Raw genomic sequence first — 26,496 nt, forward strand, 5'->3', positions numbered from 1 at the left:
GATCGACGGTCTAAACCAAAGATGCATCAGCAATGGGTCTACGATAGCTTGTTCTTGCCGTTTTCCGACAACGGACTTTTCAAAAGTCAGTCTCTTGAAAGACATTATTTCTCTTGAACATGTATAAAGAAATGGCATCCCGAGGTCTTGGCTTCTCGTCTTTTCAGCTCAACAGCCTCAACCTTACTTCAGATATCAATCACTTGGTCCACCCAATCTCTAATGCTTTAATCTGGTCAAAGTAGTCTACTTCCAGTACCAAGTCCGCCAAAAGTCTGATCCCAGTATCCCAACACGTTTTAACGTCAACAAAACCTTCAAGATGGCAACTCCATCAACCACACATCCTGAATCGACACCATCCCACGACAACGAGTCAAGAGCTTCGACTATTGCTGAGCCATCACTAAACAACAATGATATCAAGACCGAGAAGAACGTCTCAGAGAAGCTCGAGGATGGAGGAAAGCCCGTAGATGACACAGAGTATCCGACAGGACTCAAGTTCGCCTGCATCATGTCGTCTGCCTTCATGTGCATGTTTTTGACTTCCTTGGTAAGTTAACTTTGTACAACCACACCACGAATAACTAGAGACAATGATTTAACGGGACCGTTTCACAGGATCGCATGATTATCACAACAGCCATCCCCCAAATCACCGACGAGTTCCACTCCGTCACTGACATAGGCTGGTACGGATCGGCATATCTCCTTACCCAGTGCGCTTCACAACTCCTCTTCGGCAAACTCTACACGTTCTTCAGCGTCAAGGGCACGTTCCTTACTTCCCTTTTCCTCTTCGAAGTTGGATCCGCAATCTGTGGCGCGGCTCCAAATTCAGTGTCATTCATCATTGGGAGAGCCATTGCTGGACTTGGTGCGGCTGGTATCCTCAGCGGCGTAGTAAGTCTTGGGTCTACTATCCCGCAGTCAAATCAAGGTCTAACCCGCATTCCCTCAGGTTGTCATCATCGTGCATGCCGTCCCGCTTCGCAAACGTCCCACATACCAAGGATTCTTCGGTGCCATCTTCGGCGTCTCTTCCGTGGTCGGACCACTGCTTGGAGGCGTCTTCACCTCAAAAGTCACCTGGAGATGGTGCTTCTATATCAACCTCCCCTTGGGAGGCTTGGCAGGCATCATCATCTTCTTGATCCTTGCCATTCCTGACAGAGATACCACAAAGCTTGATTTGAAGTCCAAGCTGGCGCAGCTTGACTTTTTTGGTACCGCTCTGCTTATCCCTGGATCAGTGTCTCTCATTCTGGCCATGGAATGGGGTGGCTCGACGTATGCTGTGAGTCTACATCTCCGGAACATATCTGGTTGCAATTTCTGACCATGGCTCTTAGTGGAATAATTGGAGAATCATTCTTCTGTTGGTGCTCGCAGTTATTCTTCTCGCCGGGTTTGCCCTGGTCCAGATCTTCATGCCCAAGACAGCCACGCTCCCTGGCAGAATCTTTACGCAGCGCAGTATCCTAGCAGGTGTCTACGCTACCATCTGCAATGGATCGCAACTGATGATATTCTGTAAGTTACACAAACAGCACAGAACTCGCACGTTACTCAGACTAATGGGAAATCAGCCTACTATCTACCGATCTGGTTCCAGGCTATCAAAGGCGTCTCAGCTGTCGAGTCCGGAATCCGTCTCCTACCCCTCATGCTCTCAATGGTAGTCGCCACGCTCATGACGGGCGCCCTTGTTCGTCGCATCGGCTACTACACACCATTCATGATCGGAGGTATCTGCCTAATGGCTGTCGGTGCTGGGTTGATTTACACATTCGAGGTCAACACTGACAGCAGCAAATGGATTGGATACCAAATCATCTACGGATTCGGATTGGGCCTGTCAACACAAGCACCAAACCTAGCAGCCCAGACAGTCTTGCCGAAGAAGGATGTGCCGGTGGGAATCTCCCTCATGTTCTTCGGCCAGCTCATTGGCGGAGCCATCTTCCTGGCTGTTGCTCAGAACATCCTCAATACCCAGCTGCTTGAGCGACTCTCTTCAGTTCCCGGGCTTGATGCCCAGAAGATTTTGGACAACGGTGTTACCTCCCTAACAAACCTCCCCGCCGCCATCAAGGATACAGCTCTGATTGCTTACAATGAGGCGATCAGACATGTATTTCTGGTTGGCCTGGTCCTCGTGTGTCTCGCCATCTTTGGTGCTTTGGCTTTGGAGTGGAGGAGCGTTAGGCAACCTGAAAACAACAAGGGCAGCAGCAAAGCATAGGAATACTATCGACAGCTCCCAGATAGACATGTAGATAATGAAGCGACACGCAACTCATTAAGACACTTTCAGCGTTTTCTATTGGACCTTATATGTGCTTTCGATGACATACAATTGGTGTCAAGGGAATATTTACGTGCAAAGAAAAAACACAACCAAACGCAGAACCCAAACTGTGATGAGCTACTCTAGCTACATTCCCAGGACACCTGTTAAGTGATCGGATCCAGAGATGGGGCATTTGTTAGCATGGAACAGCAAATAGCTGTCGCCGACTAATTCCTGGAGGCTTCTAAGCACCATGGCTCTTCATGGATAGGATGGTACACTCCCTCACCGCGCAGCACGGAATGGGAATGATTGGGTAGACTCCGGTCTAGCCTTCCCCCTTCAGGACTACCGACCGACATCCGAGCTGACTCTTCGGAGCCCCGGCGAACCAAGTGGGGCACCCGATCCGGCCTTGCTTGCCGGAATCCTGGAGCCTTTTCTCGAGTGGAGTCTTGGCCCGAACTCTTGGTTGATGGTGGACCATTTGCAATGGCGTGCTTTTCAACTAAAGATATAAGGTTTTCAGAAAAATAGAGAAGAACCTGGCAACTGTTGTCATTTGCTTTCTCAGTACACCCAGGTTTCGCTCAGGGTGTTATGCATTGTCGTCAAGATGGTCAAATCAGCAACCTCGTTCGTGGTCCTGGCGCTTTGTCAGTTCATTCGTATTAGCTGTGCTACAGCTGCATCGAATGGATCAGCTTATCTCGACTCGACACGCTCTCCCGCAGAGCGAGCTGACGACCTCTTGCGTCTCATGTCATGGGAGGAAAAGATTGGCCAGCTCGGAGGTTAGTCGGAAAGCTTGCGAAAGCCGGGCTGTGTTAGTGACCTGAACTCGTAGGGATAAGACGACTTGCAGAGACTGTTAACGGCAAGATATCATACAACGAAACGCTGTTCGAGGAAATCCGGAAGACTCAGAATGGGCAGATCGGTAAGCCAAATTTGGTAATCCTACATCTCCACGTCAATATTGATCATATCGTAGGCTTCGGGGCGCCTCAAAATTATGCGCATGATCTGTTGCCTATCGCCAACAAGGTTAGAGCCGAGCAAATCAACAACACTAGACTAGGCATTCCGTATATCACCATCGCCGACTCTGTTAGTGGTCTCATGATTTCCGGTGGCACTCTGTTCCCTGGCGCCCTTTCCATGGGATCGACGTGGAATATTCCTCTTTACGAACAAGCCGTAGCCGCCATTCGTGACGAAAATGTGGCGATGGGCACTCGTTGGGTGTTGTCGCCCGAGGTTGACCTTGCTAAAGATCCCAGAAATGGGAGAAACGGCGAGATGTAAGTGCTTTCGAACAACGACCTTACTTCTTCCTAATGACTTCACCTAGGTTTGGCGAGGACAGCTACCTCGTCGGCGAATTTGCGACGCACTACATCAACACGATGCAGGAGAAAGATGAGAACGGCTTCGTCAAAGTCGCAACGACAATCAAGCACTGGGTCTACGGCTCTAGCAGCGGAGGCGTGAACACTGCGAGCATTCAGAGTGGCCTGAACTATATCCTCAATGACTTCGGAGCCCCCTATGTCAAGGCCTTTCGAGAGGCAAACCCCTTGTCACTGATGATATCATATGCCAGCGTCGATCAGGTTCCCATGTCCATGAACAAGTACCTCAACAGAAAGGTTCTTCGAGAGATGCTCGGCTTCAAAGGTCTCATCATGTCTGACGCCGGTTCGATTCGCAACATGTATACTCAGTCAAAGGTCGCCAAGTCGTTTGCGGACGCCGGACTAAAGGCTTTGCGGAGTGGGCTGGAGCACGAACTTTCACCGAGACCGCCTTCTGTATTCCCCACGCTCATCAACTATTCGAACGATACCGAGGTCATCGAACTTGTCGACAGCTCTGTCCGAGCGATTCTTGAGATCAAATTTGCTACTGGAACCTTTGATCTGCCTCTTCCCTCGGTCGAGAATCTGAGCGCGACTCTTCGCAGCGAGGAACATCTTGAGATCAGTCGCAAGGTGTCGCGCGAGGCAATTGTGCTGCTTCAGAATGATGGTACGCTGCCTTTGCAGCGAAGCGAAGTGCACCAAATTGCCCTGCTAGGCCCTTATGCCGACATTCTCAATACCGGCCAATATGCTGCCAACAACGCCTCAGATTCCTCCTATGGCGATACCTTCCGTCGAAGTCTAGAGCGAGAAATTGGTGTGGAAAACGTCAAGTATGTTGCAGGGGTTGACATCTTGCGCACGAATAACAGCTCGGGCATCGAGGCTGCTGTCAACGCAGCTAAGGAAGCGGGCCTTGCCGTTGTGGTTCTCGGGTCCGGCTGGGGGTCTTTTGACAACTCGTACGAGTCTCTTCACCGGACTGATGGTGAGGGCTTCAGTCATCCGCACTTGGGATTTCCCGGGTTGCAACAGCAGCTTCTCGATGCGGTGATCAACGCCGACGTGCCGACTGTGTTGGTACTCAGCGGGGGTCAGACATTCCTGCTGGAAGAGTCGGCCAAGAGGGCAAAGGCAATCATCCACACTTGGCTCGCCGGAGAATTCACAGCTGACGCCTTGGTCGAAATCCTCTTTGGTAGTGTGAACCCAAGTGGCAAGCTTACAATCACTTTTCCGGAAGCCGATGGCGCGTTCCCTGTGGCCTATGACTATTTCCTGTCCGATGACCAGGGTGGATTTGGGACGGCGACGCAGTATGATTGGCACTTGCCAGAACTGACACGTTATGCTCCTTTGAGATTCGGCTTTGGTTTGAGCTACACGACTTTCAACATTTCTTCCGTCTCTCTCCAATGCCACTCAGTGGGTAACAACAGCACTGTCAATCAATGTGACAAGGACAGCCAAGTCACTGTCTCTGCGACAGTCAAGAACACGGGGTCGAGAGATGGCCAGGAGGTGGTGCAGCTTTACTATCGTCCAGAGTACAGTCAAATCGAGTTCCCGGTCATGAAGCTTATTCGCTTTGGCAAGGTTGAAGTCGCAGTAGGCAGCTCCTCACAGGTCAGCTTCAATGTGCCTTACGCCGAGTTGGGTTACTTCGTCGACGGGAAATGGCAAGTCGAGACAGGACTGTGCAACTTCTGGATTGGGAACAGTTCGAGAACCCAAGATCTGCAGAGGTTGAACGCAACTTTGGTGTAAAATGTTATTCGCACTCTTTCATCCGATCAGAGTTTGCAAATAAATTGGTTGAACAATTGTATTGGGTAAGGTAAGGTAGTTGAGATCAGGTTGCTAAGACCTTTGATCATCTGAACGTTGACTTCACCAAGTTCCCACATGTCAGAAATACGGCAACCGTGATGGGTATCCGAAGCGCGCTGTCTGCGTGATTGTTAGCTTGTGTATCGCACCTTAAGATTTAAAAAGAAAATAGATCTGATGATGTACATGTTGATATCTCAATTTTCAGTTGGAAGCCCGAGGAAATCGTTTACTTCTTGCAGCAGCCGTCAAGCTCGCACTCGACATTGTTGTTGGGCTTGCCAGGGCAGAAGTTCAGTCTGTCGCAAGCCCCGCAGTCAACACCACGGCGACCAGGCTGGCTGAGCGCAGGAGGGACATCGGTATCGAGAGCAACGGCGGCGACTGAAGCAACAAAGAGGATGACGGCGGAGAACTTCATTTTGCTGGACTTTAACCGGAAAGTCTGATTTAGGTATTATGTGTGATAAAGTTGATGAAATCGTTGAGTGAATAGTAAGATGGTACGCTGGAGATGATTATTATTCCAACCATCTTGGCGGGCTTTCAACGATATTTATCTCTTTCTGCTTGCCCGCCATCTCGAAATTCATGTTGTTCTTGACCTGTTCCTCTGAGCCATCATCGTGTTTGCCTTGTTGTTGAGTCATGTCAACAGGGGACATGAGACGCCGCCTGACATGTACGTTCTTGTCAACCCAGAGAACGGGAACGCCGTGAGGCTGGACTGAAACGCTGAGTGGTTACAGAGGAGAGGGGCCTTTGACAGAAAAATACATAACACTGCAGAATAGCTTAAGTAACCTGCGGAAAAAGACAAAGTCTATTTCAGCTCCACGAACCGCCTTCTTGGTGGCTTGGATGTCGCTTTCCACTCTACTGGGTTCGATCATATTGCGCACCTGGTATGAGCAAGTATCGCGTGAAGCGTGTCACATCATCGTCTTTGCTCTATGCATAAGCGCATGCACCAACTTTTACAACTTCTTATTGGTTTCTTATTCCCTATGCCAGAGTTTAACACACCAAGCTCCACCTTGACGAGAAACAGAGAGTTTTCATACTCAGGAATGGTAACAAGAGCCACAAGTTCATACTCGGTTAATATGTTTGTTGCCGATACCAGTAAGCGAGCCCAAATGCATAGTTACTTGCTAGTCAGCGTCTCCACCAGTTTCATCAGAACGGTGCCTCGTCAGAAAGGCCGCCCACAGCTATCCGAACTGCGGACGTAGAAACTCTGCTCTTTCGCGGGGTACGCATCCCGGACCTGCTGCCGCCACTGTCCGAGTCTAGAAGCTGCCTCTAGAGTCTAGGGCGTTCGCCTTATCATGGTTGGGGACAACCCGGAGGCAGACATGGAAGAAGAGTAATCGTCTCCCTCATCCTCGTCGGTAAAGTCGGCTTGTCTCAGCAGACTGTGAATTGCCAGCCTCTGTCTCGCTTTTGCTACCTCTGAAAGTCGCTGTTCTAGATTCCGTCTTCCTTCTTGAAACTCTGGCGACGATAGCCCGCCTATCCCGGCTTCTTGAGGTGCATGGCCCCGGGAAAGTCGCTCCATATCGTCGATGATGGGCTTGACCAGTGCGGAGGAAGGAAAGAAACGCTGAAGCGCAGCCAGACACAAAGCCGCGCGGCTCAAGGCAAACTCTGGTGAGGGACAGCCCGGCGTTCTTTGTGCTCGGGCTATGAAAAGCAAGAGCCTCGTGGCGTGGTAGGCGCAAATAGCCGTGTCGAATTCGAGAAGCAGAAGTTCTGTGCTGTGTTGGTTGAGGCTGGTCAAGATCTGAATGATGGCGGTGGCATGTTTAAGGCAGTTTTGTTCTGCCATGGTGATGTAGTCCATGTCTACTGCCTCGAGAACCACGCGAGGTGCTGCTTCGGGATATCCTGAAAGCAGGATTCGGTACAGGTCGCAATGGGCTTGGTGGAATGAAATGTGCATGAATAGCCGTCTCCGCAGCCATCGGTCGCCTTCAAGGGCTCCGATATTGACCATAGAAAAGTTCGTTCCGTCTGGCAACAGCGATCCGATTTCGCCCAGGTCGCTTTCGAAGTCGCCAATGAGTTTCGTCAAAGGCAAGAAAGGCTGGTCGCAAAGAGTCACTCCTCTTGTCAACTTCATAATGTCCCTCCGAGTTATTTCCAGTCTCACGTAGAGTCTATAGGAGGCCCCATCACCACAATCTCCATCATTGCTGAAATCATTCTCATCTGAGGGGTATTGCAGGTAGATCGTTTCGATAGGACACGCTTCAAATTCGGGCAAGCCAACTGAAAAGTACCTTTCAGTAATCTTCAGCGACCACATGATCCTACGGCGTACTTCCTGCGCGACAAAGTCGAGATCAGGCCTCTCATGGTTCAGTCGCATCGCAGCTGCAAACCTAGCCGCAGTAGCCGTAAGCATGAACGCTCTCTGGAACTTTCCAGTCTCCATTTGATAGTGAATCACGAGCAGCAGGGCCTGCAAACGCGGTATGGTAGGGCTCTCGAGATGCTGCCATATCTTTTGTTCCGCCGTCTGAACCCACGGCGTAGCTCTGTCGCGAGTCTGAAGATCCGAACCACAGTGAAGGGTCGCCAAAGCACAGATGGCGTGTGCCAGGGCCGAGTCAATCCTCCCCTCTCGACAACGCTCCCTGGTCGTCTCGGGGTGCAGAAATGCGTGGGATGGAAGAGGGTAAACCTTCTCGAAGAAGCTTTCCACGGCGCCGGGGAGGAATTGGCCGACTTCGACTCCGCAGGACTCGTCTCCCTCGGTAGAGGTGCTCTGCGGGGAAGATGCCCTCGCACTTCGTGCCGGCGTCGGGTATGTGCACTCTCTAGCATGGCGCGCGCAATTTGTGCATCGCGGTGATGTGCCGGAGCAGCGGACTTTCTTTTCTCGACAAGCTTTACACGCCCGGGTGCCTCTGAGGCGTCGCGGCTTGGTGGAGACCAGTTGTTGCTTGCCAAAGTGAAAATCTGGTCCAATTTCCTCGATGGCGGTAAACGAACAATCCAGCCCAAGACGAGCACACGTGCCGCAACGCAGTTCACTGCCACCTTCGCACTTGACCTGATTCAGGTCAATTCACGGCCACAGACCAACGGTACGATTCCAGCGGACTGACCTTGCGCCACCGGCATTGAGAACAAGTCTGACGCGTCGTGCTTGGGCCAGCTTGAAAGCAGCCAACGAAAGAGTCCATCATGTTGTTGTTGAAACTTTGGCATCCTGGCACTTCATTGTCGACCTCGTCTCATGTTGCAGTGCCCTGCCGCAACTCAGCGTCGTTCGGTTCCGTAACTTTACAATAGAAGTTGATAATAATTCTATACCATGGAAGCTGGAGCTTGAGCAAGCATGATATGTCGGAGGAGTCGTTTGAGCAAGCCGGCGGGATGGACTTCGGGGGATGGATGGACGATAGGAAAGGTTTGGATTCCGCCTTCTCACTCGAAGTCTGTTTCCTCGTCCTCGGAACCGGGTTTCTTGAATGATTCTCCGGATCTCTCTGCATGAGAGCGCAAACATGAATGCGGAGGGAGTCTACACTTTACCTACTCGAGCTAGACTGCCATGACGCGAGGAGTGGATAGGGTAACGACATCCAGGAATGGGCCCTGGTGAGCCAATTACGGGAGTTGGCGAGCGGTTCATCCCTGTTCACTTCGACGAACCCTTGCTGGGAGATCGAATCCACCTCTCCACCATGAATCTCCAACATGCCACTGCGAGGTTCTGATAATTGACTTTCGATTCAAGTCATCCGATATGACAACTATTGAAGTCTTGATCGTGCATATCCAGAGACTATCATCGAAATATGACCCTGATCTGTCATCGTAGTCAAGCAGTCATGCTTACAAGAAGTAGCATATCTTTGGTTCTGCCTTACAATTTGCTTGCTAAACTCACTGACCCGCCAGTATCAACACCTCTGGGATGAACTGGCTCGTCGCCGATTTGTTCCATCTTCAACTCTAGCAATCTCGTCATATGCTTCACTTTCTCGGCGTAAGCTGGGTCGTGGTAAACATTGAACAGCTCCAATGGATCCTTCTCGCAATCGAACAACTCCCACTCCTTATCCTTCTCTCCGCCCGGCCTAGCGCCACTGGCCTCCAACGGCTCGTTGTACCAGTAGATGAGTTTGTATCGCTGGTCTCTGACGCCATAATGCGCATAGGCGTGGTGGATAATATCATTGTGCATCCAGTACCGGTGGTAGGCAATCTGCTGCCAATCTGCTGGTGTGTTCCCCTCCAGTAACTGCCGGAAAGATTCGCCTTGCATGTAGCTTGGGATATGAAGGTTTGCGAAATCGAGAAAGGTAGGCGCAAAATCGACATTGCAGATGATGTCGTCGCAAACAGAGCCTTTGGCAATTCCCGCCGGGTATCGAATGAGGAAGGGCATCTGGAAAGATTCCTCGTACATGAATCGCTTGTCGAACCATCCATGCTCACCAAGGAAGAAGCCCTGGTCTGAGGTGTAGATCACAATGGTGTTCTCCGCAAGCCCGTTTTCTTCGAGGTAGTCAAGCATTCGCCCGACATTGTCGTCGACAGACTGGATGGTTCGCAGGTATCGCTGCATGTACCTCTGGAACTTGAAATGAGCAAGGTCGTCCTGTCTCTTAAAGGTGAACACTGTGCCATCTTCCTTATCGATCAGTCTCTTGGCATCAACGGGAATCTTGCGCTGCGCAGAGCCCGCCTCCTGAACGACACGCTCGCCGACCTTGTTACCACCGTCTGGCTGCACAAGACCCAGGTCCTGGTACGTCATATCTTCTGCAACACGCATCTTTGCAACCTTTGCAGCCTTTGCGCGGTTCTTGTAGTCGTCATCGTATGTCTCGGGAACGCGTATCGGGTCTTTGTATAGGTCCTTGTGCTTCTCGTCGCACTCCCACGAGCGGTGCGGAGCCTTGTGGTGGCACATGAGGAAGAAGGGCTTGTCGGTGTTTTTTGTCTTGGAGATCCAGTCGAGACACTTGTCGGTGATGATGTCTGTAACGTAGCCATCTTCAACCTTTTCTCCCGCTGGCTCAATGAACTCGGGGTCCCAGTAATCGCCCTGGCCGGGGAGGACAGACCAGTAGTCGAAGCCGGTGGGCTCGTGTGGTCTGCCTTCGCCCAAGTGCCACTTGCCGACCATTGCCGTCCTGTACCCGCCGGTACGCATGTGCTTCGCGACGTTTGGCAAGTGCTTGTTGATGTTATCGTTCAGCGTCATGACGCCGTTGACATGGTTGTGGGTACCCGTGAGAATGGCAGCGCGGGACGGAGTGCAAATGGAGTTGGTGACATAGCAGTGGTTGAACTTCATTCCCTCCGCTGCGAGCCGGTCAATATTTGGAGTGTGGTTGATGCCAGCTCCGTAGGCGCTGACGGCTTTGGAGGCATGGTCATCAGCCATGATGAAGAGGATGTTGGGCCTTGTATCCGTCATTTTCAGTATTTGCGACAGCTGAGGAGCGACAACAGAGGAGAGGTTTGAAATGTGAAGGATGCAGACGAGACTTCAGTTGTTTGGAGGGTTTTAATGACAATGAGTGACTGAGTGAAGGGGCATGCGATCAAGCTTGGGATAGCTCCAACCCTGCAGCAAAGCCCCTCCAAAGCTATGCCCCATAATCTTGCCCATTGGCAATGAACCTCTTGAGCTGCTCAAGTGATGTGGAACATATTTTGACGCGAATCGAACATGGCATGTTACCTTGCCGAAGCATCTTCAAAAGGCACCTCTCAGAAAATCAACGGGAACGGAAGACCGGCACCCCTGTATCTCGCCGGAGCTTCCCCCAAACGCTCTCCCGGAGGCTTCGGTAGTCGGTACGACATCTCAAACGGGCAAGTGGGGACACATCCGGCCTTGAGGCCATTCCAGATTGAGCGTCCCGGCCGACTACCGGCATCCACATTCCGAGTGAAGAGAGGAAACACTGGGCCTCTTTCTGTTTGTCCATGGCTGACCCCTGCTCCTGGAAACGGGGGCCGTATGGCGTGCTGGAAGCACTCTGGAAATGGCTCCAGGAGTTCGTCTGTTCGGTGCTGTGATAGTCAGCTATTGGGCACTCTAGCATTGCGTGCTGAGCCGGCGACGACGAATTGGTTAAGGCTGCTTTCCCCTATGGTATTTTTTTTCTTTTACTTCTATCCCATTCGGGAGATGCAGAGTCTTGAGCTTGCTGTTCAGAATCTAGGATACGCCTCCGTACATAAGACAGCCTGTGGTCGTTCATAATCACTCGACGACAGGTTGGTGAATCAATCGAGCCTCGACCTTTCACAAATCACCATTGACAATGTCGAAACTAGGGACATTTCGAGCATTCTACCTCGTAGCTTTGTGCTGCGTAGGGTCTTTCTTGTTTGCATACGACACTGGTATCATTGGTGGTATCCTCACCTTCCAAGGTTTCCAAGAGGACTTTCGTTATGGCCCGTCCCAGAAAGCAAACGTCGGGTCAAACTCAACAAGTCTGCTACAGGCAGGAGGTCTGCCACTTCTCAGATTTTCTACGGTCAGAGAGCCTCTGCTAATTCTGTCTAACCAACAGCTTTCTTCTCATGCTTCTTCATCTGGCCCTTCACCGCGAAATACGGCCGAAGATGGTCAATCATCCTCGCCTCAATAATATTCTGCGCCGGCGCAATCGTTCAAACAATCAATACTCACTCCCTCGCCGCCTTTTATGTCGCTCGAGTCGTCAGCGGTGTTGGCGTAGGCATGGCCACCGTCGTGATCCCCATGTACTCGGCAGAGATGGCCCCTAAGAGCATCCGCGGAATGCTCGGCAGCATGTTCCAGTTCTTTTTCACGATGGGTGTCATGACGTCCTACTTTGTTGATTACGGTGTGAGCAAGCATGTCAAGTCTTCAACGAGGCAGTGGCAGATTCCTGTCGGCTTGCAACTCGTTCCTGGGGCGATTCTCGGATTGGGCATGCTGCTTTGCAAGGAGAGTACACGATGGCTGGCCAGGACTGGACGGAGGGAGGAAGCACTGCAGTCTCTGATTTGGGTTCGGGGTGGTGATGCGCCCGAAGTCCAAGAAGAGTGAGCTGTTCGATTTCATGAAGAGTAGCATGAATGCTGATGAGACCGCAGGTTTGCCGAAATTATTGCCAGTATCGAAGAAGAGAGAAACCAAAAAGAGGGACTCACATGGAGAGAGCTGATCCAGCCTGTCAACCGATACCGCATTTTTCTCATCATTGCTCTACAAATCGGTACCCATCCAAAAGAGCATGCAACATACACCCCTTTGACCAGGGCTAACATAGTTTCTAGGTGTTCAACTCACTGGCAACACGTCTCTGGCCTACTGTAAGATCCAAGAAACCATACTTGTGTTTCCCAATTCCTAAACACTAACATTATCCGCAGACGCCCCGCAAGTGTTCGCAGCCGTAGGTGCAGGTCAGAATAACCTCCTCATCACAGGCTTCTTCGGTCTGGTCAAGGTCGTGTCATGTCTCTTTTATCTTCTTTTCCTCGTCGAACGTATCGGACGCCGCGGTTCGCTGTTGGGTGGAGCATTCCTGATGGGGACTTACATGCTCATTATCGCCTGCCTCACCGCAACCCACCCGCCCAAATCCGTAGACCAGGGTTTGACCTCGACAGCCATCGCCTCAATGACGATGATCTACCTCGAAGCCATGTCGTACAACATTTCATGGGGTCCAGCACCATGGGTAGGTTTGAAACATTCTTGCACCTTCGAAGGACGCCACTGACCGAGATCCAGGTTTACATGGGTGAAATCTTCCCATCTCGAATCCGCGAAGCTGGCATTGCCATCGGCACTTCAACACAATGGCTCTTCAACTTTGTTTTCTCCCAAGCGACGCCACACGCCGTTCAGAACCTTGGGTGGAAGACATTCTTGATGTTTTGCATCTTCAATTGGGCACTCGTCGTATTTGTCTGGTTCTTCATCAAGGAGACTAAGGGGAAATCTCTTGAAGAGATGGATGCACGTAAGTTTTCCGCAACTGAACGTCTAGCAAAAGGCTAATATGAGTCACCAGTGTTTTCTAGAACGTCTATCAGGAACGACACAGAGAATTCCGTTGAAAAACATGGCGATGAGACGGAGCCCAAGCCGGTTCTCGGGAGCATCGGCGAGAAACTTCAATGAGAGTAAGGGTCACGTTCAGCATCATTCAAGGGTTACAATACTCTCGTAACGTACAGTATTTGCAAACACAAGACGTTGAGTCAATGGACCAAATTGAATTTCCAAGCTTGGCGCTACTTCCAGTGTGTGTCTAACGCAATCATAAAACCGTGACGTTCGCTATTACACCCAGTCCCTCTACGACTGACAGAAAGCCCCGCTGATGCCAATATCCAACGATACCGAAAAGCTCCCCAAAACGTCGAGCATGCTATACTAGGTACTCCAAGGCTCCATTCAGTCTCCATGTCACTACCACTTCATATTCTCTGCCGCGTACGCCGATTGTTTGTCTTCTTCAACCCCCTCTGTCATCACGGTGACTCCCAACGGGCTTCTCGATCGTCCATACCGGGGGTATGGCATCGGAGAGCGCCGTCGATGGCGGGCTCGACTATTATTCAAGGGTTCTCGGAGCATTTTGCGAAGGTTCTTTCGATTCCACTCGTGCGCCTCTTCCCATTCGCAAAACTCTTGCAGCTCGTGATAATGGTGCCAGATGCCCTCCAAAAACTCGACCGAGATAGCGGAAGGTCTTTTCTCCATGCTGGGGCACTCCACTTGCTGTTTATCATCATTGTGTGCCATGGCAGATTCGGATGAACTCTCGAGCTGTGCCGCTTCAAGCGATCCGTCGTCTTCTTTCCGCCCCAAGCCTCCATCACTCTCAACATTCTCCACGTGTTCGATATAAACTCCTGGGGGGAATCTCTTTCCAGAATCTCCTTGACTTGTTGCCGACAGTGCGTCATTCATTGATATATCGGCTTCTGCCTCGAGTGGGTTACCTAAGGTCGATGTTTCTGTAACTGGTATGCCCTCTCGCTTGCAACTTTGAGTCTCCGGTTCGGCTTGTATGTCTGTCATCTCTGTATCGCGTTGTTCAAGGTCTTCGGCATTACCCATGGATACGTCTGAGCTGCTTCTGGGTTCCGTTCCTGGTGTATTGCGTCTGTTTGGATCGGATTCGATATCTGTGGCAGCAAGTAACCATAGGAGAGTGTTGATATCCGAACGCTGGTCTGCCGGATCATTCTCATGAGGAGGCTGATAGACGAATGGCAGACGTTCCTCCGGTTCTTTTCCTTTCCCGCTTTTCGAACCGTTTTCGGATTCGCGTACAGGTGGATCATCCCAAAACTCCATGTTCTTTTCTGCACCCTCTTCCAGATCCCAGTCCAAATCATATGACACCTCCAGATTGGAGGCAGCAAACTCGGTTATCACTTCAGGGCTGGCCAGTTCCATCGCCCGTTCAAATGCATTTTCGAACATTTCGGCCTGTTTCCGGGCATCCCTGACTCGCATCGCACGCAGTGTTGACGAGAACATGGCTGAATAGGTAAAAGGCTGTATTCGGCGCGTGCATATAGATGCTTGGGGTATCCGTCGGCTATTGGGGGGTAATCTGGTGGGAGTCTAGAGACTAGTGTGTGGATGGATGATATGATGTTGAAGACTGGATGTCGATGTTGGGCGACCACCAGGGGGCGTGGAAATGGAAGTTCGTCTGTTTTACTGGTGGTTTCCCAACATCAGGAACAAAATCTTGAGGAAATTGCGTAATTCTGTCTTTCCCGCAGGATATTTGGTGGTGATGCTTCTTGCCTGGTATTTGACTGTTTGTGGGATGACTCCTTCCACCCAAGCAAACCGAGGTGCTCTGCAAAGTCAAGAGCACCGGTGACTGCCTTTCTCTCTTCTTCCTGCATAATTAGGTTTGAGGTGTTAAGTAAAAAATGAGTCTCATCGCAGCAGGATAAGCTGCCTCATATACTCACTACATGCCTCACTTGGCTCATTGTAGTGAATCACATTTGAGCTTTCGTCCAGAGCTTAGGAGTGAATGTGTGCTAATTTATCTGAACAGACCGGATGGCTGTTTGCCAACACCCTTACTGCTTTTTCAACTTCGTCGCAACTTTACTTTCATCGCACCTTTGATGTGATAAGCTGATTGGATGCCAGGCAATTAACATTACATCCGCCCAGTTGAGATGATCAAGCAAACATTTGTGTAAGACTGAGAAAGTGAGGCTTGGGATATTCCCCGTCTATGATCTCATTCATCGTAAGCTATGAGGCTTTCGAGATACAAGTGAAGGTGATCAAGTTCTCGCTTGAATACTTTCTTTTCATTCACCCCTCAACTATGGGCAATATTTTGTACTCTGATACAAGGAGCTTGAAACCTAATTGAAAGCAATACTGATCAGTCTTGACCCATGCCTCCTATACTTGTATGCTGAGTGAGATTCAAACAGCGACGTTCTGGCACGCCTTTGAAAACTGTCACAATGAACCTTCCTTCTATTCTCCTTTCGTGGTGAGAGCCATAAGATGGTTCCCGTCTTACCTCTTCATGTCACCAAAGAGAGACAATGAAGGCACAGTCATCCCCTGCACTCGCCTTCTCAGCCACGCCCACACACAACATACGACGAGGCAATAAGCATCATGCCTTTCACTGCCTGGTCACGGATCCTCTCACAAGGCCCAGGGTTCATGGCACGGAACTGGTCTTCCAAGAAGTTCCTCATCCTTCCGGCCTCCTCCGTCTAGATACCCTCACCCCGCTGTGGTTGATTAGGTCAGAGGACTTTTCCCTGTTGCCTATACCTCCTTCCAACTTTCTATTTTCCAGTCGAGTTGCTTTCCTTGAGACTTGTCACCTCACCAACCGCCGATTCCCACCACATTTTTGTTCCACCCTCGGAAGCTTCAAGTAGTTCGTCGGACCTATCCTTATCAGTCTTCAATCATTTCACGTCTACTTCATGGAAAAATGGCCGAATCCATTGAGACGGAGTATCGCTTGATCAAGCATCGCCGGCGCGTCAGCGTCATCGCCGCCAAGGCTAGACAATTCGCTCGCGACGGAATAAAATATCGCGTTTATCACAAGACGACCAACAGCACCCGGCCCAGCACCCGACAGGCGGATGAGATCATCGACATCAGTGGGCTGGATCATGTCATCACTGTCGACCCTCGCCGGCGCCGCGCTGCCGTGGAACCAAATGCATCAATAGCGACTCTCGTCACGGCCACGCTCAAGCACGGCCTCATTCCTGCCGTTGTCCCTGAGTTCCCTGGCATCACCGTGGGCGGCGCCTTTTCCGGCACTGCGCTCGAGAGTTCTTCATTCCGCTATGGTCACTTTGAAAAGTCTGTCGCTTCTCTCGAGGTCATCCTTGGAAACGGCAACATCGTCACCGCCTCGCCCGTCGAGAACTCGGACCTCTTTAGTGGTCTCGCTGGCTCTTGTGGTACTCTCGGTTTATGCACAATTATCGAAGTCAAGCTTGTTCCTGCTCGCCGATTTGTCGAGCTCAACTATCTCCCAGTTCACTCCGCCGCCGAAGCTTTGAACACTATGCAGTCCTACACCGCCGACACTTCGCCCGTCGATTTCGTCGATGCCATTATGTTCGGCCTAAACGATGGTGTCATCATTACTGGCACCATGACGGATGAGAAGAAGCAGGGCATGCCTGTCGTTCGCTTCAGCCGAGCTCATGATCAGTGGTTCGCTCTGCATGTGCACGAGTCGGTCTCCCACGTCAGAGACACCAATTGCATGCTCTGCACGCTTTCGGAATCTCGCTCAGTCGGCAAGAGAGAAATAGTCACTGACCTGGTACCGATCAAGGATTATCTCTTCCGATACGATAGAGCCTCTTTCTGGATGGGAGTTTACGGTCAGAATCCCGATACCTTCAACGGTCTTACACGCTTTCTTCTCAATCCCATCGTGAAGGGTGAGTGCTTGTTCGCTAGTATCCATCATAGCAGACAGAACCGCAAAATGTTCTTTCAAGATATTACGCTGCCGGGAAACACCGTTGCGGCCTTCCTCGACTGGGTCAACAACAACTTGGGGATTTATCCTGTCTGGATCTGCCCCGTAAGAGTCATTCCCGACAGTCGCAACCGTGAACGTTGCCACAATATCAATGTCAATGTACGATTGTGGGGTCCCAAGACCATCCACGGGCCTGATGACGTTCCAGGTCGCGACAGCCCCGAGGCCTTTGAGCGATTCATCCGGGATAACAAGATGATTGAGCAGGCTACTCGCGATCTCGGCGGTATCAAGGTGGTTTACGGTGAAAACTACTACACGGAAAAGGAATTCTGGCGAATTCACGATAAGGAGTTTTACGATGAACTCCGCGACAAGTGGGGTGCTGGCGGCCTTCCCAGCCTCTGGGACAAGCTCGGTAACCCGAACCCGACCTACAAGGAACAGCCTTCTCGCTCCAAGGCTATCATGAAAGTTCTCCTGAAGCGCGACTATCTCCTCAAGAAGTGAAGCAGAAGCGGGCAGAACGCAGAGCAATATACGAAGCACTAGAGTTGGAGACAGGGGGTGAGGGAGCATTGGGTGAAGACTGTGTTTGAGTATAGGATGAGGCGTTAGGGCCTTCGAGGAAATGCTTTGGTTCGAGGACAGTCGGGAGACGCAATGGTGACATGGATCGATACGCGAACGGAAGGAAGAGCTGTGTTTCGCGAGCATTCAATTCGTTGCAGAGCACAAGGTCGCCCATACGCACAGCAGAGACAGCATTATCAGATCGGTAGTGGATAGGAACAATTCCACATAGTATTTAGCAAATTCCTTCTCTCCCGTGACTGACACCCAGGGTTCCCCACAGATTATCGGGATCGAGGCGTCCCCGAACATCAGACGATGTAGGTGTTTGGATCTGGCGGGGTTTGAACGCACGCAGATCTCCAGATCCCGGAGATCCACAAACGGCGATGGCCCCCCGGCCAGCTGCACGTTGAGAACCGCGCCGCTGCCGGGAAGACGGGAACTAAATTAAGAGCACCCAAAAGATCTCGCCTGATCGACCCGGAGGAAAGCGGCAGTCGGGGTGCTGTTTACGTCAGAGGCAACATGTCATTCTGCAGCGCGGCTTTTGCCCAGCTTTCCGTGGCACCCGGACGAAGTTCGCATGGCTCGGAATTAGGTCCAAGGGGACTGCTTGATGCGCGTTCTTCCGAGTCTCTGCTACCTACCACCTGTGAGGAATGATGTTGGTATCCGCAGTGCCTGAGTCGTGTCACAGCCTGTCCGTCTGGTTACCGTTCGTCAGCTCGGAACTTCTCGAACATCAGTCACGCCACAAAGGTGTTGGCGGCCTATGGAAATGAAATGCGGACTAGAAACTTGCGCAACTCGACCCGAATGCCCGGATCACATCAATAGGCAGTAACACATACGGCGTTTGTAATCAAGCGAGCAACTGACATCAACCTGTGTTGAAGAACTCAGAAATGCAACTTGTCAAATGCAGTCTGCAAGATGGTTCGCAAAGCCCGACGGCGTTGAATTGGTCAATCCATTCCAACAAAGTCAGTTTTGAGAGAAAGAAGAAATCATAAAAAGGCTTCAGCATCGCGACTTGGTTCATCTCTTTTTCCTTCCAGATCATCACACTCACACAAGATCATCAATCATCAAGACTTCTAGTCTCATACAATCATCGACTCAACTCCCTTCGAATCTTTTCGATAACAACACCCGCCAACATGCCTATCACCAAGTACAAGGCCGCCGCCGTCACCTCCGAGCCCGGTGTAAGCCTCGATGCCATCTTCCTCCCTTTCCACTTATAACTGACTTTCCTAGTGGTTCGACCTTGAGGGTGGTGTTCAGAAGACCATCAACTTCATCAACGAGGCTGGCCAGGCCGGCTGCAAGCTTGTTGCCTTCCCCGAAGTTTGTAAGTGACCCCTCCTGGCCTCAAACTTCTTCAGCATGCTAATACCCCCACAGGGATCCCCGGTTACCCCTACTGGATGTGGAAGGTCACCTACCTTCAGTCCCTCCCCATGCTCAAGAAGTACCGCGAGAACTCCCTCCGCGTCGACTCTGAGGAGATGCGCCGTATCCGCCGCGCCGCCCGAGATAACCAGATCTTCGTCTCCATGGGCTTCGCCGAGCTTGACCATGCCACCCTCTACCTCGCCCAGGTCTTCATCGACCCCACCGGCGCCATCATCAACCACCGCCGCAAGATCAAGCCCACTCACGTTGAGAAGCTTGTCTACGGTGATGGCTCCGGCGACACCTTCATGTCCGTCTCAGAGACCGAGATCGGCCGCGTCGGCCAGCTCAACTGCTGGGAGAACATGAACCCCTTCCTCAAGTCCCTCAACGTCTCCCAGGGCGAGCAGGTTCACGTCGCCGGATGGCCCATCTACCCCGGCGTCCAGCGCCAGGTGTCCCCTGACCCGGCCACCAACTACGCCGACACTGCCTCCGAGCTCGTCACCCCGGCCTATGCCATCGAGACCGGCACCTGGGTCCTCGCTCCCTTCCAACGCCTCTCCGTCGAGGGTCTCAAGAAGAACACCCCCGAGGGCGTCGAGCCCGAGACCGACCCCTCCGACTACAACGGCCACGCCCGCATCTACAAGCCCGACGGCAGCCTGGCTGTCCCCAAGCCCGACAAGGACTTTGACGGTCTCATGTTCGTCGACATTGACCTCAACGAGACCCACCTCACCAAGGTCCTCGCCGATTTCGCCGGCCACTACATGCGCCCCGACCTCATCCGCCTCCTGGTCGACACCCGCCGCAAGGAGCTCGTCACCGAGGCCGACCCCCAGGGCGGCATCGCTTCCTATAGCACCTACCACCGCCTCGGCCTGGACCGCCCCCTGGACTCCAAGCCTGAGCTCCACGAGCGCGATGAGCAGGAGACTGCCAAGCGCATCTCCAAGGAGCCTGCCGCTAAGCCTGTCAAGAAGCTCTAAATGCTCTAGCTGGCTTTCAACAGCAATCCGGGACTCTGAACATCAGTGTCCGCCTGTAAAAATCCCATTTGTAATATGAACAATGATTAGACTGTACATAGAAAATCTCATCTCGGGTCTTTTGGCCTTTTGAAACAAAGTCTACCACTGGTGCCTATTGTAGTTGCGCGTCCCTAAACGTGTCATAAACTCTACATTCTATCTGATAAAGATATATTCTTAGTTCGCTCTACCTTGTCTTTGCTTTCACTGCAGAACTCACGCACTCTCTCCATCGAAGCGAGCAAGTTTCCCGGCCCCACGTTACGTCTTGGAGATGATCGGTCCACCTTAGGCGGCGCGGGGTTTGAAACTGAGGGGCAAACTTTTTGTCTCCGTTGCATTCTGCTGCCATTCTATGGCGCCAAAATATCCGTGCTCCACCGCTTTTGACCAAGAGGACGGAAACATCTCGTAAAGTTTCCGAATTTATGTTGTATTAAGGCATCAAAAGCATCACAGTGATACCATTGCGAGTATTCAGGTCTCTGCTATCAATCGAACCGCCTCACATGATCACAATGTTGGAAAAGATCGTTCTACCATGGTTCTTCATGACCATCTCCTTGATCTACCTATGGTTGACCATCTTCAAACTCGCTATCACCGGTGACGTCAAGACCCTGTCGAATTGGTCCGCACTCAAAGAGGCCTGGTTCGGCGAGTTCTGGAAATTCATGGGCCCCAAAGCCAAAGCCAGCGCAGAGGACAAAGTCTTGCCGCTCCTGGAGGGCCGAATTCGTGACGGACGGGTCTCCGAAAGAGGCACCAGCAAGCCTATCGAAGGTGTTGTCCTCGAAATCGGAGCCGGCAGTGGGATGTGGACCGAGTCGCTCGCCACCGTCGTCCGGTCCGCCAAGGCCGAGTCCCGTGCAGCTCCGACCAAGATCTACGGCGTCGAGCCGAACCCGGTTTCTGCTGCATCGCTGAAACGACGTGTCGAAGAGGTCGGCTTAAAAGGAACCTATCAGGTTGTGCCGGTAGGCATTGAGGATTTGCACAATGAGTCGGCTTGGGGCGGACGGATCGAGCCCGGTAGCGTCGACTGCATCATGACTGTCCAGTGCCTCTGCAGCATTCCGGAGCCGGAGAAGAACATACAGCTGCTTTACAACTACTTGAAGAAGGGCGGCCGATGGTACGTCTTTGAGCATGTCAAGGCGGAGCAAGGGCTGTTTATCCCATTTTTTCAACGTGAGAAACCTTCCTACACCTTCGGACATGCATCATACTGACATTGTTTCCCAGAATTCACAAATATCTTTTGGGAGCACATGATGGGTTCTTGTCAATTGTGCCGAGCCACTGGGCAGACCTTGAGGCAGGTTGGCTCATGGAGCGAGGTGGACTTGGCCCAACCGCCGGATGAGTCAAGCAGCGATGTGATCCCCCATGTTGTGGGAGTCCTCACCAAATAGTTGGTCACTTCAGGTTTTAAACGTACGGCTTGAAATGGGAGGTTTGGAAATGATGAACAATAGCCTTGTCAATTACAACACTACGTGATGCTCTTGCATACTTAGCCTGCGTACTTGATCGTGCATGCAACGATATAGTTTTTGGAGTACTGTTTAAGATCTCATGCTTCTACCAGAAAGCTCATACAATTTATAGCATCTCCAGGCGGTCCGAAGTATGGCCTTACTCGGCATCTGGTAGCCCGACAAGCTTGAGACCCAATGACCACAGCCTCTCAGCTTTCTCCTGGTCGTACGCCCACGTAGCGTATCCCGAGCCAACATCACCAGTTGCGGGATCCCATGCACCAATGATTTGGCAGTCCTCAAGATACTTACCACCCCGGCCCTCCAAGTCCTTGCTAACCGTCGCCCACACAGTAGTCGCGGCTCCCTGCTCAGCGCTCTTCCAATGCTTGGCGAGGGCCTCATTCCTCCCCCATGCCTCCTTCAGTTCGACAGGGACATGTTGCTGAAGACCGCTCAAGATGCCCCCTGGGTGGAGACTGAAGGCATGGAGGTGTTGAGATCCATATCGGCGTTCCACCTCGTTGGCCATCCATACAAGAGCAGTCTTGCTCTGGCCATAAGCCTTCCAGGGGTCGTAGTTTCCAGTCCAATTAAAATTGTCAAATTGGACCTCGCAGGCTCTATGCAAGCTTGAAGAGACGTTGACTAGCCGCGAAGGGAATTCTGGGGTCGAGGAGGCAACAAGAATAGGTTTGAGGAGTTGAAAGAAGAGGAAGTGGGCGACATAGTTGGTGCCAAACTGGGTCTCGAACCCATCGGAAGTCTTGCCCTCAGGTGTCGCCATAACACCCGCGTTGTTGATGAGGATGTTCAAGATCTTGCTCTTTGTCGCGAAGTCTGCGGCGCAGGCCCTGACGCTCGTGAGATCATTCAGGTCAAGCGTCAAGAGATGGACTCGGTCGTTCTGGGACATGTCGCCCAAGGCAGCTTTCGCCTTGGCGGGATTGCGAACCGCCAGGTACAATGTTGCACCTGTCACCAACAGCGCACGCGCCGTCTCAACTCCTAGGCCGGAGGAACAGCCAGTGATGAGGACAACCTTGTCAGAGAGCTTGTCTTCAACACCCTCGTCTTTGATGATTTGAAGGGCTGTAGGACGAGCATCCCCAGGACCTTGAGGAGAAAGATGGGAAGAGGCGTACTTTGAAGACATGATGTAAAAATGGGAGACTGATCAGCCGCTTGTTGGGGATTTGAAGTGTATGGAGATGTAAAGTATAATGAGGTGTGATATGCTTTCAACTCCCACCAGGTTATGTCAAATCGACCGACCTGACCCTTTATACTCGATTCTCAGACATACAAAAAGCCACCAGCGCGCAGGCAACATGACCTCTCTCGGAATTAATGTTCGTAAGTCCAGAAGTATCCTATTCATCCGCCGTCGATTTGGCTAAGCATGCATCTCATTACCGTATCCCCGCGTCGCCGCATTGCGCCTCCCTCCACTCACTAGTCAACGTGCGGCATGCGGCCGCATTGCCCGCGCTGGAATATCCAGCCGGGAACTCCAGACTCTCACCCCATTCAGTTCATAAGTGGTCTCTTTTTAGATACTTTAGGTAGAATTTGTCTCTAATTATACTGTGTCCTTTTCAATTGAATGTTTGGTTTCAACCTTCCTTGCTACCTACTAGAGGCTCTGGGCCTCTAGCGAACTCAGTCATCGCAAGCGGCCGCGTCGGCCGCATTATCGGTCCCCAGCCGATGTTGGAACAAGACGACAGCAACAGGTTGCTTGGATCATCAGCACGCATGAAACTACTATACATGCTCCTACCAATCAAACATTCTATTTGAACCGATACTTGTTTGTCTCATTCTTCTATCGGTTTACAATTTGCAAAAATGGTAGGCTTCATTACGTCCGTTTGACGAAAAACCATGGCTTCCCTAAACCCCCTTCTTGTCCGGAAACCATATTGGGGCTCTACATGATGAGGAGGCCAGGAATGAAGCGTACATGATGGCGCAGGACTTCATGCCTTAGGATATTGCTGTGCAGATTCCTTTACGTTGATAGACCACCTCATAGCAGCATCATTTTCTTCGGGTTTGGGGTTTTCTAATATTACTTGAAGTTCAAATTCTAGACTATCGCACATCACCCCTATGGATTAACACATTTCGAACATAGAAGCAATCCTAATCATTCCTATGCTAGATATGCTACAATTTTGATGTCATCTCCCCCGATACCCGAGCACTGTGATGCTACTGCTTGACGGAGGCAAAAGATCTAATGGTGTCAATAACACAATGTTCGAAATCCGCGTACTTCATGCCCAGAATCTCGACGCTGCGTGTGGTGTTCGTTTGGTAAACCTCCTTGGGCAGTTCTAGACAGCGGTCAGTGATCGTTGAATAAGTTGCAATCAAAGCTTCCACGTACCACCGCCCTTAGTGCATTTGGAAGGCAAAGCTGACTTGTATTCCGGGAAGCGCTTTCGGATGATTTCAATAATCTCACGGTTTGAGCAGTAGCCGTTCGTGATAAAGAAGCGTTTGTTGCCAGCTTCCTTCTTCTCCATGGCCGCTACATGAGCAAATGCCACATCTCGTACATCGGCGAAGATGGGGTTCTGTGATACACACTCGAGTCAGCCGAAGTGCGTCGAAATAATCGGAGTTACGGCAGGGAAGATGGACTGACCTGAGTGGGAGGAATTTCCTTTTTCGCCGCGCCAAGAATGAAGCTGCGGATAAATTGGTTTGAGGTGTTGAGGGCATCAAGGGAAGCCAGGCTCTGCACAGCAGGACCAAAGACGAGGGGTGGTAAGATTGTGGAAATGGAAAACGCAGGAGACTCGGCCTCGAGGAAGTCCCAAGCTGCCTTTTCAGCAAACTTCTTGCTTGCTGTATACTTGTCAGATACATAGCAATTATCAAGTGCCGCATTCAGCGCGATCTCGAGACAGTAGGAGTCAACTCACCAGAGTAACCAGCGCCAGCGCTCTGCAACGCCTGTTCCATCGTGATGGGGCTCCAGTCACTCTCGTCATAAGTGTGACCGGGCCATAGCCCCTTGGAAATGTCCATCATGGAACCGAAGGATGACGTGATGACCACGCGCTTAACCGACGAGGCATTTTTTTTTGATAGCTTGGAGGATACCGGTTGTTCCGTTGATAGCGGGATCAAGGAGGTCCGCCTTGATGTCAGTCACGTTGAAGTGAAAGGGACTTGCAGTATGAATGACCGCCTCAAATGGTGGGTCAGATTTGACGGCATCGGTGAATGCATCGCTCTTAGCCACATCGGGAACAATGACGAAGGACAATTTGTCGGCTCCGATTTCAGGATATGACTGCTTGATAGCGTCTGCTTTGGCTTGGTTGCGGACGCTTGTGACCACAGAGTGTCTACATGGATGCTTTTAGTTGAGACCAGCATATACTTTTTAGTCGTGAATTGGAATGTCTCCTACCCGCGTTCAAGAAGAAGCTTCAGAATATGCGTAGCAATGAAGCCACTGCCTCCGGTAAGAAGAACTCTGGTCATTTTTTGAGAAGGTTGGATGTGTGAAATTGCCAAGGAGGTGGCTCAGTCTTGACGAACAGAAAATTAAAAATGCGACCACGTAGGTTCTAACAATGTGTATCTTGTCCAGTAATACAGTCAATTTTTACTACGGAATAATTGATTATTAAATATGTGAGATTAACAGGTACGTGTGAGCCAACTCTAGTTGCAAGTTTTTTTTGTTGTTAACGGACTTAACATCATTACGTCAGTCAGTCTTTTAGACGGAGTGTACGGACATAGGAACAAGTATGTCTCGCAGTGTCGCTGACATGGCCGTGCTTCCTTGCCCGCTAAGAAAGTAACTGCTAGCCTTATGGACCCGGGAATGGTACAGAAACAGCTTTCACTCCACAATGACTCTCCGTTCCCTGGCTGTAGCTCCTGAATGGCCTTACCCGGCAGTTAAACCGGTTCATATCGTTCCCGAAACCGAGCTGACGGACCCGGCCCCGGGATATTAGCATTACAGGCTACTACAGACAGCCACGTACGCGTATCTGCCCAATCAAAATCCGAGCCATACACATCATCGTCTATCCGAATACCTTAATGGCGTCTCTCTCTCTCTCTCTCTCTCTCTCTCGCTTATTTACAAGTCGTGATATATCCCGGCTGATGGAATGCCGGCGTGCCCTGGCAAGGTGGTGAAGACGGCTAGAGTGGAGGAGGAACAGACCTTCTAGAAAGAAAGAGAAGAAGCACAAGAGGAAAGAAGAGCGGCTTGTTTCCGCGCTGGTGTCTGCTCAGCTAAGGAATCGGGCCGCAGCTTGACTCAAGCACCCTTGCCCTTGACTTATAGTCTTGGTTCCTGCTATCGTAATCCAACATGCAGCAATTACAGACGTCAGCTGGCTGCATCGCGGCTCAAGGTTCGTCCGTACAGACTGGTTTGTCAGTGGAGAGACCCGCGAGGTGCAGTAGAAGCAATCAATACTGTCTTCTTCAGTAGAGCCAAGAGAGGCAAGCAAAAAAGCAGTAGAAATGTTAAAAAGAAACCAAATTCTC

The 26,496-nt window shown here is 51.2% G+C and overlaps 11 protein-coding genes across 11 annotated transcripts; 6 read left to right on the forward strand and 5 right to left on the reverse strand.

The window, feature by feature from the left end:
* Positions 1 to 223: 223 nt before the first annotated feature.
* Positions 224 to 2,248, forward strand: CPAR01_12180 (uncharacterized protein; the record flags this gene model as incomplete). The annotated part of the gene is made up of 5 exons (XM_060496438.1): positions 224 to 556; positions 625 to 906; positions 965 to 1,300; positions 1,356 to 1,536; positions 1,593 to 2,248. Coding segments are annotated over 5 exons (1,788 nt in total), but the record flags the coding sequence as incomplete, so codon positions are not given.
* Positions 2,249 to 2,912: 664 nt separating this feature from the next.
* Positions 2,913 to 5,427, forward strand: CPAR01_12181 (periplasmic beta-glucosidase; the record flags this gene model as incomplete). The annotated part of the gene is made up of 4 exons (XM_060496439.1): positions 2,913 to 3,090; positions 3,144 to 3,236; positions 3,291 to 3,600; positions 3,651 to 5,427. The coding sequence occupies 4 exons, from the start codon at positions 2,913 to 2,915 to the stop codon at positions 5,425 to 5,427; spliced, it is 2,358 nt and encodes a 785-aa protein (XP_060345224.1).
* A 106-nt stretch (positions 5,428 to 5,533) lies between these two features.
* Positions 5,534 to 5,911, reverse strand: CPAR01_12182 (uncharacterized protein; the record flags this gene model as incomplete). The annotated part of the gene is made up of 2 exons (XM_060496440.1): positions 5,534 to 5,606; positions 5,724 to 5,911. The coding sequence occupies 2 exons, from the start codon at positions 5,909 to 5,911 to the stop codon at positions 5,534 to 5,536; spliced, it is 261 nt and encodes an 86-aa protein (XP_060345225.1).
* An 891-nt stretch (positions 5,912 to 6,802) lies between these two features.
* CPAR01_12183 (extracellular sulfatase Sulf-2) lies at positions 6,803 to 10,900 on the reverse strand (the record flags this gene model as incomplete). Its single annotated transcript, XM_060496441.1, has 2 exons — positions 6,803 to 8,551; positions 9,395 to 10,900. The coding sequence occupies 2 exons, from the start codon at positions 10,898 to 10,900 to the stop codon at positions 6,803 to 6,805; spliced, it is 3,255 nt and encodes a 1,084-aa protein (XP_060345226.1).
* Positions 10,901 to 11,789: 889 nt separating this feature from the next.
* On the forward strand, positions 11,790 to 13,630 carry CPAR01_12184 (uncharacterized protein; the record flags this gene model as incomplete). Its single annotated transcript, XM_060496442.1, has 7 exons — positions 11,790 to 11,982; positions 12,045 to 12,543; positions 12,595 to 12,716; positions 12,778 to 12,813; positions 12,874 to 13,184; positions 13,238 to 13,469; positions 13,521 to 13,630. 7 exons carry the CDS (start codon positions 11,790 to 11,792, stop codon positions 13,628 to 13,630), a joined length of 1,503 nt encoding a protein of 500 aa, XP_060345227.1.
* A 291-nt stretch (positions 13,631 to 13,921) lies between these two features.
* CPAR01_12185 (uncharacterized protein) lies at positions 13,922 to 15,001 on the reverse strand (the record flags this gene model as incomplete). The annotated part of the gene is made up of 1 exon (XM_060496443.1): positions 13,922 to 15,001. The coding sequence occupies one exon, from the start codon at positions 14,999 to 15,001 to the stop codon at positions 13,922 to 13,924; it is 1,080 nt and encodes a 359-aa protein (XP_060345228.1).
* A 1,453-nt stretch (positions 15,002 to 16,454) lies between these two features.
* Positions 16,455 to 17,984, forward strand: CPAR01_12186 (FAD binding domain-containing protein; the record flags this gene model as incomplete). Its single annotated transcript, XM_060496444.1, has 1 exon — positions 16,455 to 17,984. The coding sequence occupies one exon, from the start codon at positions 16,455 to 16,457 to the stop codon at positions 17,982 to 17,984; it is 1,530 nt and encodes a 509-aa protein (XP_060345229.1).
* Positions 17,985 to 19,210: 1,226 nt separating this feature from the next.
* Positions 19,211 to 20,440, forward strand: CPAR01_12187 (cyanide hydratase; the record flags this gene model as incomplete). The annotated part of the gene is made up of 3 exons (XM_060496445.1): positions 19,211 to 19,258; positions 19,311 to 19,404; positions 19,458 to 20,440. 3 exons carry the CDS (start codon positions 19,211 to 19,213, stop codon positions 20,438 to 20,440), a joined length of 1,125 nt encoding a protein of 374 aa, XP_060345230.1.
* A 560-nt stretch (positions 20,441 to 21,000) lies between these two features.
* On the forward strand, positions 21,001 to 21,897 carry CPAR01_12188 (uncharacterized protein; the record flags this gene model as incomplete). The annotated part of the gene is made up of 2 exons (XM_060496446.1): positions 21,001 to 21,673; positions 21,728 to 21,897. The coding sequence occupies 2 exons, from the start codon at positions 21,001 to 21,003 to the stop codon at positions 21,895 to 21,897; spliced, it is 843 nt and encodes a 280-aa protein (XP_060345231.1).
* A 223-nt stretch (positions 21,898 to 22,120) lies between these two features.
* On the reverse strand, positions 22,121 to 23,119 carry CPAR01_12189 (oxidoreductase; the record flags this gene model as incomplete). The annotated part of the gene is made up of 1 exon (XM_060496447.1): positions 22,121 to 23,119. One exon carries the CDS (start codon positions 23,117 to 23,119, stop codon positions 22,121 to 22,123), a length of 999 nt encoding a protein of 332 aa, XP_060345232.1.
* A 1,061-nt stretch (positions 23,120 to 24,180) lies between these two features.
* CPAR01_12190 (dihydroflavonol-4-reductase) lies at positions 24,181 to 25,467 on the reverse strand (the record flags this gene model as incomplete). The annotated part of the gene is made up of 6 exons (XM_060496448.1): positions 24,181 to 24,305; positions 24,359 to 24,548; positions 24,620 to 24,822; positions 24,900 to 24,990; positions 25,049 to 25,328; positions 25,394 to 25,467. The coding sequence occupies 6 exons, from the start codon at positions 25,465 to 25,467 to the stop codon at positions 24,181 to 24,183; spliced, it is 963 nt and encodes a 320-aa protein (XP_060345233.1).
* Between the last annotated feature and the right edge of the window lie 1,029 nt (positions 25,468 to 26,496).

Source organism: Colletotrichum paranaense (assembly GCF_030867605.1).
Source record: "Colletotrichum paranaense strain IMI 384185 chromosome Unknown Scaffold_10.1, whole genome shotgun sequence".
Taxonomy (NCBI): domain Eukaryota; kingdom Fungi; phylum Ascomycota; class Sordariomycetes; order Glomerellales; family Glomerellaceae; genus Colletotrichum; species Colletotrichum paranaense.